The sequence below is a fragment of the Chenopodium quinoa genome, unplaced genomic scaffold (assembly GCF_001683475.1).
Source record: "Chenopodium quinoa cultivar QQ74 unplaced genomic scaffold, ASM168347v1, whole genome shotgun sequence".
NCBI classification, from domain to species: domain Eukaryota; kingdom Viridiplantae; phylum Streptophyta; class Magnoliopsida; order Caryophyllales; family Amaranthaceae; genus Chenopodium; species Chenopodium quinoa.
Window position 1 is genome coordinate 7,802,645 of NW_018744239.1, and position 18,041 is coordinate 7,820,685.

The 18,041-nt window shown below is 31.7% G+C and overlaps 2 protein-coding genes across 2 annotated transcripts; one reads left to right on the forward strand and one right to left on the reverse strand.

Moving 5' to 3' along the window:
- Nucleotides 1–1,269: 1,269 nt before the first annotated feature.
- LOC110694352 (protein FAR1-RELATED SEQUENCE 5-like) lies at nucleotides 1,270–3,503 on the reverse strand. The gene is made up of 3 exons (XM_021871525.1): nucleotides 3,371–3,503; nucleotides 1,898–2,028; nucleotides 1,270–1,815 (listed from the first exon to the last, which is right to left on the reverse strand). The coding sequence occupies exons 1-3, from the start codon at nucleotides 3,501–3,503 to the stop codon at nucleotides 1,270–1,272; spliced, it is 810 nt and encodes a 269-aa protein (XP_021727217.1).
- Nucleotides 3,504–4,293: 790 nt separating this feature from the next.
- LOC110694441 (multicopper oxidase LPR2-like) lies at nucleotides 4,294–12,947 on the forward strand. The gene is made up of 6 exons (XM_021871610.1): nucleotides 4,294–4,685; nucleotides 7,497–8,037; nucleotides 8,747–9,082; nucleotides 10,478–11,058; nucleotides 12,261–12,361; nucleotides 12,469–12,947. The coding sequence occupies exons 1-5, from the start codon at nucleotides 4,668–4,670 to the stop codon at nucleotides 12,312–12,314; spliced, it is 1,530 nt and encodes a 509-aa protein (XP_021727302.1). The 5' UTR covers nucleotides 4,294–4,667; the 3' UTR covers nucleotides 12,315–12,361; nucleotides 12,469–12,947.
- Nucleotides 12,948–18,041: the final 5,094 nt, after the last annotated feature.

The following is an 18,041-nucleotide window of genomic DNA, read 5'->3' on the forward strand; positions in this document are numbered from 1 at the left end:
AATTAAATATATATTAAAACTAAATTAATATAACTTGTATATGTAATAATTCAAAATTGGTACCTTGTCTGTCTTCCTAAATTAAAGGTTTTGCTGATTTTGTCCATCTCCTCTTGATGTACAATAATGGAATATCAAATACATTATGCATATGCATTACTCTTAATATATGGTAGCATATCATTCCCGTTTCATTAAAACATAAACAGGTGCAAGCAAATTTCTTCAAATTCTCATAGTAAATAACTCGATGGCTGCCCTTGAAATCTTCATTTATGAAACTTCAAACATCTTCAAACCAACAGTTATTATTTCATGAGATACATCTTGAATATAAGATCTCATACTTATGTCATATTCTTCTACAAAGTCTTTGTAAAGATTCAAAGTGTAAACTTCAGCCGCTTGTTTCAACAATTTGCATTTTGTTTTTTGCTTCTCTACTTTGTTTTTGTAATTATTTTCTTTTTCATTGCTTCTCCATCTTTTCACTGTTGCTTCAAAGATATGGAAGAATTCAAACAATGAAGTCTTCTTGTTTGCTTTGAAAGATATAGCTCTATTTGTCACCTCTAATCTTTGTGGTGATAAAATTCTAGCAGAAAATATGTCCTTGCTAAACACAGGACACCATTTCATCCTAAGATCATATAATCTTTTAAACCAAGATTTTTCTTCCAAATCATACTTCTGAATCATTTCAGTCCAACAAGCTTCAAATTTTTTATCATCATCACAACCATATAAACATTTGTCAAACACATTTCTGAAATCATCATTACTTTTCAATTTACCAAATCTTGAAATAAATTTTTTTTGAAGATTCCATAAACATAATCTGTGTCTTGAATTTGGTAGAACCTGCATTTTATACATCATATGTTAATAATTATTAAATGTATATATGATATAATCATTTATGTATTTAATGATATCATTTATCATTTAAATGACATAATCTGTTACTAAGATCATATTATCTATCACTGAGATTATATAATCTATTTCTTAAATTATATCATGTATCTGTTTCATTTTATTATCTATCATTCAGACGATATAATGTGTCATATGGATGAAATGATTTAAAAACTGGTTGTAATGAATTAAAGTTACCTTTTCAATTGCATTGCTCATTGCTTGATCTTGGTCTGTTAATATTGTCTTTGGCTCTAATCCTCTCATTGACTTTTTGAATGTTTCAAGAACCCATTCAAATGTATCAGTTGTTTCATCAGTCATAAAAGCACAACCAAACATAGTTGTTCTCTAATGGTTGTTTACCCCAACTATTGAAGCACAAATTAAACCATATTTATTTGTCCTATAAGTCTTATCACAATCAACTTCTGCTCTTTCTTGTAGTGTATCCAAAACACTTTGCATATCTCCACCTTCAATCCTTTCTGCTCTATACCTAGTCACATAATTCAACAGATCTCTCTTTGTGTGTCCTAAAGCCTCTTCTGATCCAGCCTCATTTGATAAAAATTCAAAGACATTCATTGGCTTTATACCACTTTCAATCATTTTTTCAATCACCTTTTCTATTTCTTCCTTTATATTTCTTTCAGATTTCAGATGATGCCTTTCTGTTGAATAAAAAAACTCATGATTGTGTTTTGTGTTATGTTGAATAACAAAATACACACCACTTTCATTTTTCTTGAATTTGATATTAGCTTTACAACCAGTTATAGTCTCATTGACACATCTCTTTTTCCTCTTTTTTGATTTTCCTTCTATTTCTGTAGGCATCTCACCAAATGTAATTTCTTTGTCCTTTTTCTGTCTTTTTTCATCTGTAAATCCCTCCTTTGAGAAGCAAAAGTAAAAATCATATGGTACACCATTTATTACTTCTTAGTGTACTTTTTCTAACACTAAATCCAACTACTCTAGAATGAGCTTTGTACAAACGCAATGCATCTTTACGATCTTCAACAATTCTTCCCATCAAAGATAAATTTATATCTTTATCAACATCATACTTAAAATAATCCGAATCTGCAATACAGTATATGTAATCTGTAATGAATGATATGTAATATATAATAAAGAATATAATACATGTATTAGATGATATGTATGCATAATGTAATAGAAGATATGTAATTTATAATATGTAATACCTTTTTTTGTTTTTAATCATCAATATTGTCATATAAGCCAACAAAAAATACTTATAAGCTAACAAATTATTAATATAAGTTAAGAGATATCAGGATAAACAGATCATATAAGCCATCATTATGATGATCTCAGAAAACAAAAAATTACTGATATAAGCCAACAAAATTATCTTATCATACAATAGAAAAATCATATAAGCCAACAACAGAAAAATATAATTTATTTTAAATGTTTTCTATAAAAGCCATCATTATTATGATCTTAGAAAGAGAAGAAAAAAAAAAACCTTATAAACCAACAAATTATTTATTTAAGCCATCATTATTATGATATAAGCCAACAAATTATTAATATAAGTTAAGAGATATCAAGTAATACAAATCATTTAAGCATCACTATGATGAGATCTCAGAAAACAAAAAAGTACTTATAAGCTAACAAAATAATGATATAAAGCATAAATTTACTTACCAACATCACCTTCTTTATCATCATTTTTGTTTGTTTGTTTCTAATTCTTTTTCTTCTGCATTATAAAAATAGAAATTACATATCACATAAATCTTCAGATTAGTTTTAACTGTTTAAAAAACGACGAAAAAGCTATAGAGTAATGAAATTAGAATTACTAGGATTTTCTAAGGTAATTGTAGATGAATTAGGTGAATTTAAATCCTCTTTTTGATGATTTGAATCAAATTGTTAATAATTTGATTCATTTTGCTGATCGAATTCGTCATTTTGATGATAAATTGATTTAATTCTTCAATTTTCTTCTCCAATTGTAAATTTCAAAATTGTGCGATCTTCTTCTTCGATTTTACGTAAAAACCTAATTTTTAAAAGCCCGCGAAGCCCGTTAGCACCAGGCTTTAAACCCGCGCTCATTTTGGGCTTTGTTTGGAAGCCTGCCGCACGAATTATTTGGTGCGGCAGACCGCACGCAATAGCTTCTCATATTGTTTTGAGTGATATATCGATAATGTGTTTATGAAAGTAAAAAAGTCTCTTGCATTTATTCATCATTCTCTTAGGGCTTAAGAGAGTGAATAGTGAGAGGTGTGAGCTTTCATTCTTGTTTGAGAGCTTATCATCATCAAGGTTTATTTATTTATTTTTTTTTTTTTTTGAAACAAATCAATTCATTAATAAAAAGTCATACAACATCCACAAATGAAATCTAAATTAACAAATACATAAAACTGAATCAAATTAGGGTTTCCTTCATCAAAACTACAATCATTGAATAGATCTTGCACTATAGTACATCTCTCCCACACATCGCTGGCATAAACAACCTTTTCGAAGAGACGGTCTAACAATTTGTTGTAGCCGTAAAGAAGATTTTCAACTGATTCACTTGAACGCATTTGAAAACTTGACAACCGTTGCGATCCCGAACAAATCTTCACCAACGAACTGATAATAGGGCAAAAAATGATTACCTTTTTCATAAACCCTAACACACAAATAAACCCTAAACATAAACAAACAACTAAACTAACAAAATCTAACGACTCCACTATAGTGAATTGGTGGGTTTTCTCCCGATACTCGGATTTCACACGGTAAAATTTCCTTGTTTCGTTACTTGCTTGACTTTTGTTCTTAATTGTTGTTTAACGCAAACTTGTTAGCACATATTAAGGCTTTTTTTTTTTTTTTTTTTTTTTTTTTTTTTTTTAATATTGTATTTTTCTGCTTTGCTTTGCTCTGCTCTACTTTGTTCTGCCGATATTTACTCTACTCTACTTTGTTTTGCCGATATTTGCTCTGCTCTATACTAAAAAATAATCAATAATTAATATTCACAACATATACAACTTTTTTTGTTATCTCCGTTTATGACCTTTAGAATTTTATTTAATGATTCACCACTCCTACAAACTTACCCTTTCACACTCTTTTCCCAAGTTAGCAACTAATGTTAAACACATTTAATCAAGCAAAGTACAAATTCTTTCCTCTAATCCAACATGATTACCTAAATAATAGTGGTGTGAACTAATCTCCTTTTCATTGACAATTTTAATTAAAACCCATTTTAAACAACTAAAAAAATTAATAATAGGAATCTAGTCTAAAAAGATAGGTAGACCAATGAGTATAGTCACAAATTTAATGCATGGTTGTATGACTGTCCACAGCAGCTTTCTTTCTTTTTAGTAAAATAATTGGCATTTTCTTCAAATTTATTTTTAGTCCTCTAAAAAAAGATCCTAATTCTCTCTGTCCAAAATACTGGAATACTCTGTCTATTTTCCACTACCCTTTATATTCTCTGAATTCTTTCAATACTTAAAATTCATAACCATCTTTTCTTTCTCTACATCTTTCTCACACTAGCTGTAAAAATGATTAATTTTGTGATTTTTCTGCTAATTTTGGGAGTAATTAGAACAGGGGTTAACTCCCAGAATCTAATTAGTACAAATAAATTGAGGTTATTTGTTGATGAACTTCCTGATATGCCCAAGTTATTTGGGTATGAAGTTGTTAATTGAAAAGCTGTTCCTACTTCTTTGAAAATTGGCATGTTCCAGAAGAATTGGGTTAGTTCTTAATCTCCCTTGCTTTAATACTAAATTATGGGTTTTAATTAAGTATTGCTTTATTTGTATCTGTAGTTCTATTTTTGGACATTGATTTTGGTGAAATGTAATGAGTTTTATACAAGTTTAAGTTAATTAGGTCGTGTTTTCCTGTTGTTTTAGTATGCTCTGTTTCATTTATAAAAAAATAAATAAATAAATAAATAAAAATGCTCTGTTTCAGTTTTAGTGGTGCTTTATTAATGCAGTGAGCTAGAAATTAGATTTTGGTTAGTTGAACTGGATTAGAAGAGTCACATAATATAACTGAAACTATTGTAGTATTTAATTTTTTGTTTTTCATTATTATTTGTCTGAATTAGATAAAGAATAGGTCAATTTTCTTTCAAATTCATGAAAATTTCATTACAAAATTTAAAACGTGAAAATCTTTTGGAGTGAAAAAAAAAAAAAAACCAAAAAAAACCTAAAAAATCCTTAAAAAATATGTACTATCTACTTCTTTAGTTCAAAATGCAAATGCAATCATTTATCTCTTGCACTATTCGCATGTGTAAGTTTAACTTTGATCTTGATTTTCTTACTGGCGGTGTAAAAACAAAAATTTATACTTCTTCCGTTTGTTTTTAGTTGATACGTTTCTTTAGTGACGTTTGTTAATGTACAAATTCAAACATTAATATATCTAATTACCGATAAACAAAAGTTATGAAAAATTGATATTTAGAAATATATATCGTAACGAATCTAACAAAATCTTACATGACTATATTTTTCATTAGGTATAAAACACAAAATACGGTTAAAGGAAAATGAGTGAATAGTGCTAAAGTCAAAACGTGTCAACTAGAAAAAAAAAAGGTAGTATAAGTTATTTTTAGATTTATTTTAATGAATATTGTTAGCCCATCAAATTTTATAAATTTTAATATTTTGTTATAAATGTGTTAATCAAACTGTTATATTTAACATGAAACATGGAAAAATTATTTGAAATCAAATCAGACTTTATGTAGTTACAAGTTGAAATGTTATTGGTTCTCTAAGATATAATTCCTGTTTTTGCTGATAATCTTTAAGATAGATATAGTTGAGTGTTCACGGGCTTTGGGTTCATCAAGTAACGTCTTTATTTGAACCCTAGTAGTCAGTGATTTTGTTGTTTCTATCTAATTATGTCCGTTAGCTTACAACCTAAATTTAGATTGTACAAGTACTAGACAATACGATGCTAAAATTCTGTTTATAATCGTTATATTGATTTGTCCGATATAACGAAATACCTTCCCCCTTACATAAAAGTCACCTATTAATAGAGTAACATTGCAATTTTAAATATTTTTGTTGAAAGATTATTACGGAGTAGCTAAGAGCTTAGTGTAGTGTTAGAATAAGTTAAAATTGTAAATTCCTGTATACCATCCAATTAAAATTAAAAATTAGATTCTAACTAACTCAATAAAAAAATTTGTGCCAAAAGTCAAAGCCACATAAATGTTAGCAAACTTCGCTCACTTAAAATAAGCAATATGGTGAAAGTTGTGCAAGTAAATTATGAATTTAAAGTGCTTCGTTGTATGGACAAAATATCATGTTATTAACTACCCCGTACATCATTATGATTGTAAACAAATTTATTGGCTAATTTAACGTACACCCCCCGTCTCCGAAAGAATGACTTTTATGGCCTAAATCTATTCCTAAAATGATCATCCCATTTGCATTAAATTAGAATACTCTCCAATTTACAACAATATTTGTGCAAAGTTAGTTTTCCCATATAAATTTTTTTTTTTCATGTACTTTTATTACTCTCCCTCTCTACTTTTTTGCAAATTCCATGTGACTTTCACTTTCCAATGTACTTTTACAGCTATCTTTTTCACTTTCTTAATACCCGCGAAATCAGCCCAAAAGGGTCGTTTTTTCGGAGATGGAGGGAGTAGTAGTTAAACAATTAATATAGATTAAATTTATATAGCTAATTAAGCTAGTAGTTAAGCAATTAATATAGATTAAATTTATATAGATAATAAGCTAGTAATTAAGCAAGACAGAATCTAACGAGCACCCCCGCGATAATAGAGCTAAATGTAGAAATATTATACTAATTAACATTAATTACACCGATCCACACGTGATTTTGTTATGCATTCCGAACTTAATACTATTTTAAGTAATAAATTAATCTCTTATTTAACACCCCAAGACACTTGTTAGCAAGATCCATTAAGCAATTAATATACATTTTAATTTGAGAGTTTAAGAAAAAAATCGTCCTGTAAAGGTGTCTTGTCCTTGAGACTAAGGAAGAAAAAGATTTCATTGTTCATTTTATAGCAGTACAAACATATAAAACAAGAATGGGTTCCACAGAAAGCTGGAGTTGATGATAATATCGAGGAAAATACAGGTCTAGTTTACAATAGTCCATGAGGGCCATGCAAAAGGCGACAATTTTACGCTATCCACATAAGATTAGAGTGTCGTAATTCTTTCTGTTATTTGTAACATGTTGCTGACTGTACAAAATAAGTACTAACGAATTAAGGCTATGTTGAGTTTAGCTTATTAACTAAATATATATGTACGCGATGCATATTTGAAATAATATGTATGATAACCATTTTAAAAGAGCGTATAAAAATAAAGAAATTTAAGGTTGAAATAAAATTTCTTAAAAGTTAGCTTATAAAAGAATAGTGTTGATGTTGTGACATATATAGTTACATAATTAAGTAGTGTTGTTAAAGAAAAAATTACGCTATGCTATTGCATGCTAATTGTAACATATTATTTCATGATTTACAGAAATTTCATAGAGATCTTCCACCAACACCGGTTTTTGCCTATGGTACTTCTAAGAGGACGGCAACTATTCCGGGGCCAACAATTGAGGCCCTCCACGGCGTAGACACCTACATAACATGGGAAAATAATCTCCCTAAGAAGCACATCCTTCCATGGGACCCAACCATACCAACCGCGATCCCACAAGATCACCAAGGGGTTCCTACGGTGGTGCACCTCCATGGAGGGATCGACGAGCCAGAGAGTGATGGTCATGGACACGCGTGGTTTACCAAAGGGTTTAAAGACAGAGGGCCTCGTTGGACTAAGAATATGTACCATTATCATAACCAACAACAACCAGGAAATATGTGGTATCATGATCATGCAATGGGGTTAACTAGGGCTAATCTTTTGGCTGGATTAATTGGGTCATATGTTATTCGTCAACCACAAGTTGAGGATCCTCTTAAATTGCCTTCTGGAAATGAATTTGATAGGGTTTTGGTTGTTTGTGACAGAGACTTTTATAGAAATGGATCCCTTTACATGAATACCACCGGTAAGTTGTTACATGCACCTTTATTTTCACCATTACTGCCTCCGTCCATTTTAATTTTTGAATTGCAACTTGTGTTTTTTATTGTCACAAAATAATTTTTTTCTTTCTACTTTTGTCGAAGGTAATATTAGGAGACAAATAATTTATGTAAATTATACATTTTTTTTATTTGTGTTAATGCACGAGTTTTGAGTTATCCTTGAACATGGTTTTTCTCCTTCTATTATTCAAAATTTCAAATTACCTTTTTTTAGTTATAACTTAATCCAAAAGGCACATGAAAGGAAAAATGCTATAACGATTTTTTCCAGAAAAGTTTTCTTGCTTAAAATAAATAAATTTTTTAGGTCATGTTTCCATACAAATGAAAGGCAAGGAAGTGATTTACTATACAATATAGAAGCATTTCATGCATAATTTTCATTTTTTTTAAATTTATTTTTATATAATGACTCTACCGTACAATTTTCTCTTTCAATCAAAATAATGTTCATATGTGCATCAATAATTTAATTGTTATTTTCTAATTAACGCATCGTAATAAAATTGCAATTAAATTATTTGGACAGTACATAGTGTTAATAATTTCACCAAATTAAATAAATGTCAATTATCAGATCATATTTATTTATACATGGTACATGAAAAGTGGGATAAAAGATTTATTTTCGGTAATTATAATGCTATGGTTGGATGATTTGTGACACAGGTAACAACCCAAACATACACCCACAATGGCAGCCAGAATATTTCGGAAACGTAATAGTAGTAAACGGGAAGGCATGGCCATACATGGTGGTTCAACGTCGGAAATATCGATTTCGAATCATCAACACGAGCAATGCTCGTTTTTTCAGATTCTACCTAAGCAATGATCTTCCATTCATTCATATAGGATCTGATTCAGCTTATCTAGATCGACCCACTACGAGTAAGACTAAGCTTGTGGCTCCCTCAGAGATTTCTGATGTTGTTATCGACTTTTCGAAATCGAAATCAAGCGTTGCTGTGCTTGCTAATGATGCTGCTTATCCTTTTCCATCAGGTAATTATTATGCATGTTTTTCTTTGGTGTTTTCCAGCATCTTCTTCATTAGTCTAACAAAGTTCTTGAAAGTGGACATTGGATGTTCTACTACTTTTGTTTGAAAGTTTCTTGTGGTTTCCATGGTAAAGTATTGATTAATTTTGTTAATGGGCGACTAAGTTAAGTGCTTATTAGTGGCCTAATTGGTTTGTTAATCATGATTAACCTAACATTTGTTATGAAAAGACACTAAGTGGTAAAGAATAATTATGGTATGGTATGATATGATACAAAATCTTGGGACTTCTATCAAATATTTAATGTGCTGTGTCAGCGTGTGTGATAATATAATGTGATGTTTGAGTCTTTGTAAAATTATGTGTGAGCGAGTTCAAATCTCATTTACCCGTCTTACAAAAATTAAATGCTCTACTAATTTAACGTGATATTTAACCTTATATGAGATCTTTTGATTGAGTTGATAATTTAGTATGATGTCTAAGCATGTGGGAAGTTTTCAAATCTCATTCATGACACTCATAAAAATTAAATGCTTAGTTAATATAACACAATTATAATAGAGAGTTGTTCTTGTAAAGTCATTTATTATTTGTAGTTAGATACTTAGATTGAGTTGAGATAATATAACAGCTAAGTCTGAATAGAATAAAGGTGATTGTAATAATTTGACAACTCGGATTAGTTTTTTCCACAACTTTAGTCTTTTACTAAGCAACTCAGTCAGCTTCACAACTTTACATGATTACATCTTACTATAATAACTATTTTGACCGAATAAAAAGCACCCTGAAAATGGATTAATATTTGGTCATAGATATACTTAGTGCCTAGTAGCATGCACGCAACAAACAATAAGTAATGGGTCGATTAGCATGGCTTAATGGGGCCATTTTGGAATTAAGCTAACTGCTGGAAAACCATTAGCTTGGAATGTATTTTGATACATTAGTTGATAGACACGTCATATTTGTTTTAGTGGGTACTATATCTACAACCTGTAATTATTTTATATTTTCTTGATGTTATATAGAATTCGCTAACTAGTTTAATTAGTTAAAGTTTTAAAGTTGGTACTTAAGATCTGAAATTGAATCTTATTTATATTATTATTCGAGCCTTTTAGTTTTCTCATTTTTTCTAAAGTAAAAGAAGATATTTTTGTTTGCCTATCTCACAATTTAAAGAAACAATACATTTTGCATAAACAGTTCAAAGCCGGTTGTAACATTGGCATAACAAAAGATTATGAACAAAAGTACAAAACATTAGATAAGGGTAGATATATATATGGTTTGTTTTGTATGTACAAGGCTTGTTAAAATGGTCACATTGCCTCAATTCTATAAGGTAATATTATCTTTTATTTACTAGAATTGTGTTTTCATTACATAGGGGATCCTGTAAATGATGTAAACAGCAAGGTGATGAAATTCATCATTAAAGATCACCATGTAAATGGCCCGAGCCACGTACCAAAAACGCTAGTCAAGTACCCGTCACCAAATTTATCAACTGCTTTGAAAACGCGCTACATTGCCATGTACGAGTACACAAGTCCATCCGATGAACCCACCCATCTCTTCATCAATGATCTATCATTTGACGCTCCAGCAACTGAATTTCCTAAGGTTGGGTCTAGTGAAGTATGGTACATTATCAATCTAACAGAGGACAATCACCCGCTTCATGTCCATTTCGGGTTATTTAAGGCGTTGGAGCAAACAAAATTGTTGGATTTTGATAAGTTTCAAGATTGTATGGTTAAGAAGAACAATGCAGAAAAGTGTAACGTACACAAACATGCACGAGGTAAGAAAAAACCTGTTCCAAGGCATGAAAGAGGTTGGAAGAATGTGTACAAAATGAAGCCAGGGTATATGACCAAGATATATGTGAGATTTTCTTACATCCATTCTAATGTATCCTACCCCTTTGATGCTACCAAGGAGCCTGGTTACGTCTATCATTGTCATGTACGTATTCTTATCCCTATTCTCTTACATAATGTTAAACATACAACGTAAATGTTGAGATTGGATGTCAATTAGCTTAGATATGTTAGGAAAGTTAACAAAGTTTATTGTTTGTGGTGTGTCTCTAGTTTATTGTTTGTGCTCGTGGCTCTAGTTTATTGTTTGTGCTCTTGGCTCATGTTGACTTCGCAAAATTGCACGTATCTTTTCATTTTATGCATAGAATCATACAAAGTTCTATCCACATTTCTAAATGGTTATTTTGATTTTTACCATCAAAAAAGAAAAAAAAAACCGATGTTGGCTTTTTACCACCTTTTTTTTTACCACCACAAAAAAATCTAAAAATTGGTTTTCACCAGCAGAAAATCCATTATATGTAACGGTTTAATTTTTATTTTTCGATTTTCGTGTCAAACACATGGTCTCTAGAGTTTTTGGGTCATTTTGGCCCTAGATGATCCGATTTATGGTTGAAATTGACAAAAAATTAAAGGAAATACTTCGTTTTTCTTACTTAAAGTACCATATTTTCCATGAAACACACAAGTCGAGACACTTTTGATAATTTTTTTGTCAATTTCGACCTTAAATCAAGTTCCTTAGGGCCTTAATGACCCCTAAAACCTCAAGAAACCATGTTTTTGGCACGAAAATCAAATAAATTATTTACTTTTTTTAATTCCGTTAGATTTAACAAAATATTCTTCACAACATGTGGTAAAAAATAATTTTTGGTTTTTTTTGTGTTAGTAAAATAATAAAAATAAATAAATATAAAAAAAAAAAAGTAGGCAGTAAAAGTCAATATCAGGTTTTTTTTTTTTTTTTTTTTTTTGGTAAAAATCAAAATTTTCTTTCCAAATACTTGCAACAAATTGATTTTTACCACACTATTCAATTTGTACATTAACTTGATCACATTTTCTTATACATAAATCAGATTTATTGTGTAATACTTTGTTGGATTAGTTTCAATTTAGAAGTTTCATATTATATAGAGTAAATTTTAATTTACGTATATCAAATATCGGTTTACAAATAAAAAGTGCATATACTTATAGGAAATGCATGTATACATTGTCAAATGTGTCAATCAACCTGATGATATTCGAGAACGGGGATGATATTTTGCATAAGGAAATGCTCTTTATATGAAATTATAATTGTTAACTCAAGTTAAATGGCTTTACAACTTGCAGATACTAGATCATGAAGACAACGTCATGATGAGGCCGTTTAAGTTGGTAAATTAGGATTTGGAGGACGACCTGAGATCTCATTTTATCACAGATTAACAGAGGTACAAGCGAGATAATTTTTCCAAAATTTTCAAGCAATTTATTATTTGCTTTCTTTGATTTGTATTATGTTCAATGAATGCTGACCCTTAATGTCTGGGATTTGCAGGAAAATTACTTGGTCATAAATCTAAATGGCCCCCCAAATCATCAACTATACATGTCTTCTTTGAACCAAGTCAAATTTGTTTGTACAAGTATGTATGATGTGGAATGACAAACTTCCATACAAGGGTTTGTGTACAATTGCAACAAGCTAAATTAATTAGTGTAAATCAAATAAAGAATTGTCAATTTCTTCAAGGGGTGACTTTAATTAAGGTGAGTGAGACAAATAAAATATAAGTATAATGCAAAATATACTTAACTAGTTGTTATACTAGCTAGATCTATTAGTGTGAAACAATAGTTCAAAGAGTTTTCTTATGCTTTTGTCATAGTGAGTACACTATTTTTGTTGTATTAGTAAGTAAACAATATGTTTATCTTCGAAATATCTTTGGAAAGCTCTAAATGTCTACTTTGTAACCCAATTGAAATCAGGTCAATATCTTTTCTAGATTAAAAGATATGGTTACAATAGTGCAAGAGTATCGTTTTGGACCGAGTTTTGGTATTTTATTCGTTCATATCTTTTTCGTTATTACTCAGAATTAGTCTTATGATATATAATTGGAAAGCTTATTTCAAGGGTCATCCAACCATGTAAGATTTGGAAAATAATTATGAAGCACAAAAGTCATATTTTCTTGGTTTTGAGGCTGTAGTTATAAAAAGATGAAAATGGTAAGGTACGTGGATTTTGGGCTAGAAAAAGTGCTTGGACTATTAAAATTTGAAATGGCTAGAATGACTTATGAAATCAATTAATCTATACTAAATGCAAACCTAAAATGACACTTGTTACAATGTCATTAATAATTTTCCCCCCACTTTCATTATTTCCTTATTTAATTATTAATCAATCAATTAATTAACCTATACTTAGCAAACCTAAAATGACACTTGTCACAATGTCAATAATAATTTTCCCTCCACTTTAATTATTTCCTTATTTAATTATCAATTAATTAACCTATACTAAAACCAAACCTAAAATGACACTTGTCACAATGTCATTAATAATTTTTCCACCACTTTCATTATTTCCTTAACAAAATAAATATAAGTATAGAAAGTAAATAGATAAATTTTACTTTAATTAACAAAATAACTAATATTTTAGTATATTATTATATATGTGTGATTCGATTACATAATATTATCAATCATAAGATTCTATTACATAATATGCGTGATTAACTATGGATAAAAATCTTATGTTTGACACAATTTCTTTTTTTTTTTTTTTTTTTTTTGAGAAAGGATTGACACGATATTTTGGTTAGTGTTTAATGTATGTGTTGCTTATTTCTAAGTGTAATTGATTCTATTGTATATATAGATAATATTATCAATCATAAAATTCTATCAATAACTATATACTAAAAGCGAAACCACGAATGACACATGTCATCTCCTGGTTAAAAAAAATTTCGCCCATTTTACTTTCCGTTTTTACGCAGATTATTTAAGGAAATTATTTTATAATAACACCAAGATATCTTTCTTCCAATTAAAATTCTTAATAATAATTATTCTCCATATAAATCCAACTAATATATTTTTACATATACGTAGTATTTTATATTAGGTATTTTTTTTTGTAAAAAAAAAGAAAGTACTCCCTCCATTCCTGAAAGTTCGACTCACTTTGCATTTGCATAGTCTCCAATAAGTATCTTTGACCATTAATAACTTGGCTATGTATAAGTAAATTTTTTTAAAAGTTGATATTTGAAAATTTTATCATAAGGGGAATCTAAAAAGATCAAACTTGTTAATTTATTTTGATTGTATAAATCATAAAATGTGGTCAAAGTTATTTTATTTTGACCACATGAATAGTAAGTGTGTCGAACTTTCAGGAACGGAGGTAGTATATTAGGTAAATATTATTAAACAATACTGCTCTATATTATCTTAGTCTTTGATAACACTATTAACTTTTTTTTTCTTCCAATTTTGTTACTTTTGCATTAATGTTTAATTCAATTAAAAATAAAATCATTTTTTTAACACACACACATATATATATACACACACACTTTATTTTCTACTTTTAAAAGTCGTATTATTAATAACGCAGCACGCGCGGGTACCATCCTTAGAATTTTATTTACCTCATAGACCTTTTTTTTAATAAATAAATAAAAATAAATCAAGTCTAAGTGTCACTAATCTTGACATTGGTATAGCTAAGTATAAAATTAAAGTTATATTTATTTTTGAATTAGTATTATGAGTATAATTTTTTTATATAAAATTCAATACAATAACTCTTTATAAAATTTAATAACAACCGTGCATTGCACGGGACTTAAACTAGTGATATAATAATGTGGAAATGGCTTGAATTTCTAAGCTAGATGACTCAAGTGTTCCTTTTTTTTAATATTCTACTCGAACTAAATGGTGATAAAAGGTTTTACTCATCATCGGGTTTCAGTCATGGAAACAACTTTAGGTGTCTATAGTAAGAAAATCAACGGCTAAGATTAAGGTTCTCACTATAACACAAGTTCTCACAATAAGAGTTCGTTCTCTCAAAATCCAAATCTATATTGGAATTGAGTGACTTCTTTTTTAAGATTATTCTAACATAGATTTTGATACATTCAATGTCAAATTTGATGCAAAACTTAGAAATTACAACTGGGGAATATAAAATTTAGGATATTAAACTCTAGACTCCCTTGTGGTTATGACAGGAGAATGTGTAACGTGTTAGTTTTGAAACTTCGGTCTTAGATTTATGTTTATCAATTTACAAAAACTTGATTTATCTAAGACAAGGTGTATCTGCTAGAAATGTTAAAATCTGACCCGACCAAAAAAATCGACCTAAACTGACAATGATTTGTATTCGACCCATATCCGAAAATTAGGTGAAAACAGTGACATGTAATCTGAACCGAAACATACCTGACATTAACCGATAACTGAATGGACCTAATACTTTATGACCTGAACCCGAACTTGTAATCAACTTGATATTAACCGAAAACTGATTTGCCCCAAGTTAATTATTATCCGAACCTAATTAGTACTCGACTTGTTTAGAACCTAAAATCGATTATAACCTGTCATAACTTGTTATCGACCCGAATGGATAACCGAAATAACACTCAACTTGACTAAATTTTAAAACAATAAACACCTAACATGACCTACTACGTACCCGAAACATAGTGATCAGTTTAGTGACCGATGATCCGATTTTATCCAACTCATAAAACCAACTTATATTGACCCGCATTGATATTGTTTTGACTCAAAACTGATGTGGATTTCAATTTTTAATTAAAACTTTAAAAGTTTATTTGAAAATGTTATCAAATTTAGAATCGACCTAAAAAATATTCGAATCATATTTTGACTCGCATGGACCCAATAATTTAGCATGACTCAAGTTTGAAATTAGACCCGACCTGACCCGACGTGACCTTACCTCATTGAACCTGCCCCGATCACACGAATTGACGCTGTTTCGGGGTTTTTTGGAGTCCCTCGGGAAAGTTACAACACCGAGAATGCGCGTCGACCGTCTGTACCTACAAAACCACGGAAACTCCGGTTGGTGGATTTCCGCCTCCGACGATCAAGTTAGAACGTTTCCGGATGTATAAAAGTGCGGAATATAAAGATTTTTCTCTCTGATCCAGAGAGAATTCGGCAATTAATATTGCTCGGTTTTTGTGTTTGTATTTATGAATGTGTAATAAATGAGGATTTTCCTCTATTTATAGAGGATGGGGATTAGTTCCCTTTTTAGGGTTAAGGTGCCACGTGTCAGTAGAGTATCGGATCCCTTTGGGCCTCTCTGAGGCTGACACGTGTCAGAATACCATTGGGCCACGTGGACAGAGTATTTTTACCCTAAACATTTGCCCCTCACAGGTGTGACGTGGCTTGCCACGTGGCACCTGTGATAGGTATCACATTCTAGGAAGGTGACGGTTTGTCTCCTTCCCTCTCCTTTTTTTTTTGAATTCGAATTTCGAAATTGAATAGGGAGGTGACGGTTCGTCTTCAGGGTTCTTCTATAAGTAAAAGCCCTCCTTTTCTCATTTTCACACTGTGCAAATTTTCATTTTTGGGAGAATTTCTAAGAGAATGCTCTGATACCGGTTGCTTGTTTATTCAAAATCATCCTCTCTTTCTTCACTCATCCGGACATCGTCTGAGTGTTCTTTGTTCAAAATCCTCAGATACCGTCTGATCAGAGTCAAATTTCTTCCCTTTGCTCTCAATATACCCACAGCCAATCTCAACCGTCTGAGGCATCTTCAAGCCACTTTCTTCAAAACCGCCTGAGCATCCTTTTATTTTCCTTAGCTGTCAATACACCCACAGCCGGTCACTACCGTCTGGGGTATCTTCAAGACACATTTTAGAGAAACGGTTTGGTTGCTTCAGCAATTTAGTTGCTCTTTGAAGAGGGTACATCCGGGCTGCCGTCTGGGGTATCATCAAGCAACCAAGGGGATTTTCGGCTGCTGACTTCAAGAAGTCAACCGTCTTCAGATTTTTACAATTTCAAGGTACCGTCTCTTCCCCTTGCAACTTTTTTGCGCCTTTCCCGGTTGTATATCTTGTTAAACAATAATGGACTCACCCAACACACACACTGCACGACCTAGGACAGTTTTCAGCCAGTCACCGGACACGGCTGAGTCTAGGATTGGGGATGCCGTTTAGGGGTGTTTGGACCACCCTTACTCTTCTACAAATCCGACCGTCTCTGTTCATGTGCAGGACAGAATGGCTAGGACGAGGCGGACGACTGTAGACCCCGAATATCAGTCAGATGGCTCAGCCGAAGCTCCGGCTGAGGGTGTTCCTTATGACCAGTCGGGCGTACCTAGCACGCCCGGAGATGAGATCTTGGAGGAATCTAAGAGTTTAGAAGGCGAAGAGATCGTCCAGCAATCAAACTCTACTGAGTTAACCGTGGAACCGGATGCCCCTCAAGAGGACGAGGAGGCATACAAGTGGCCCTCTATTAATAATCCAATAGAGGCGCACATGAGCGCCCGGGATGTGGTCACCCTAAACGCAACCCTTTCGGCATTTTTAGAGAAGCGTCCGGTAGGAGCCGGATGGGAAATTGTTGTGCCGCATGTAGAGGCATCCGTCGTCTGGGAGGACGACTTAGATCATGCCGATGATTACTTCGGCTGCTATGAGGCGGCATTCAAAGCCGGCCTCCGGTTCCCCCTCCACAACACAATAAAAGCCATTCTAAGGGGTTACGACCTTGGCGTCTGACAGTTAACACCCAACTCATGGGTGAACTTACTAGGATACATCGCCGCCTGCGAGATGCGGGACATAACGCCTAGCTGGGAGGCGTTTGCACATATGCACTACCTCAGTCGTGCCCCAGGCGGCTGGCATGCATGGCATACATTGACCACGCATCCGGAATATATGATGACGCTCGATAAGTCGTCTAAGTAGAGCAGTTGGAAGATCAAATTTTACATGGTTTCTTCCCCCTCTCCGCAACTTAACCACCGCTTGCGTCACTACAACACACACCCGACTCTCCTAGGAAAGAAGTGTGCCCTCCCCAAAGTA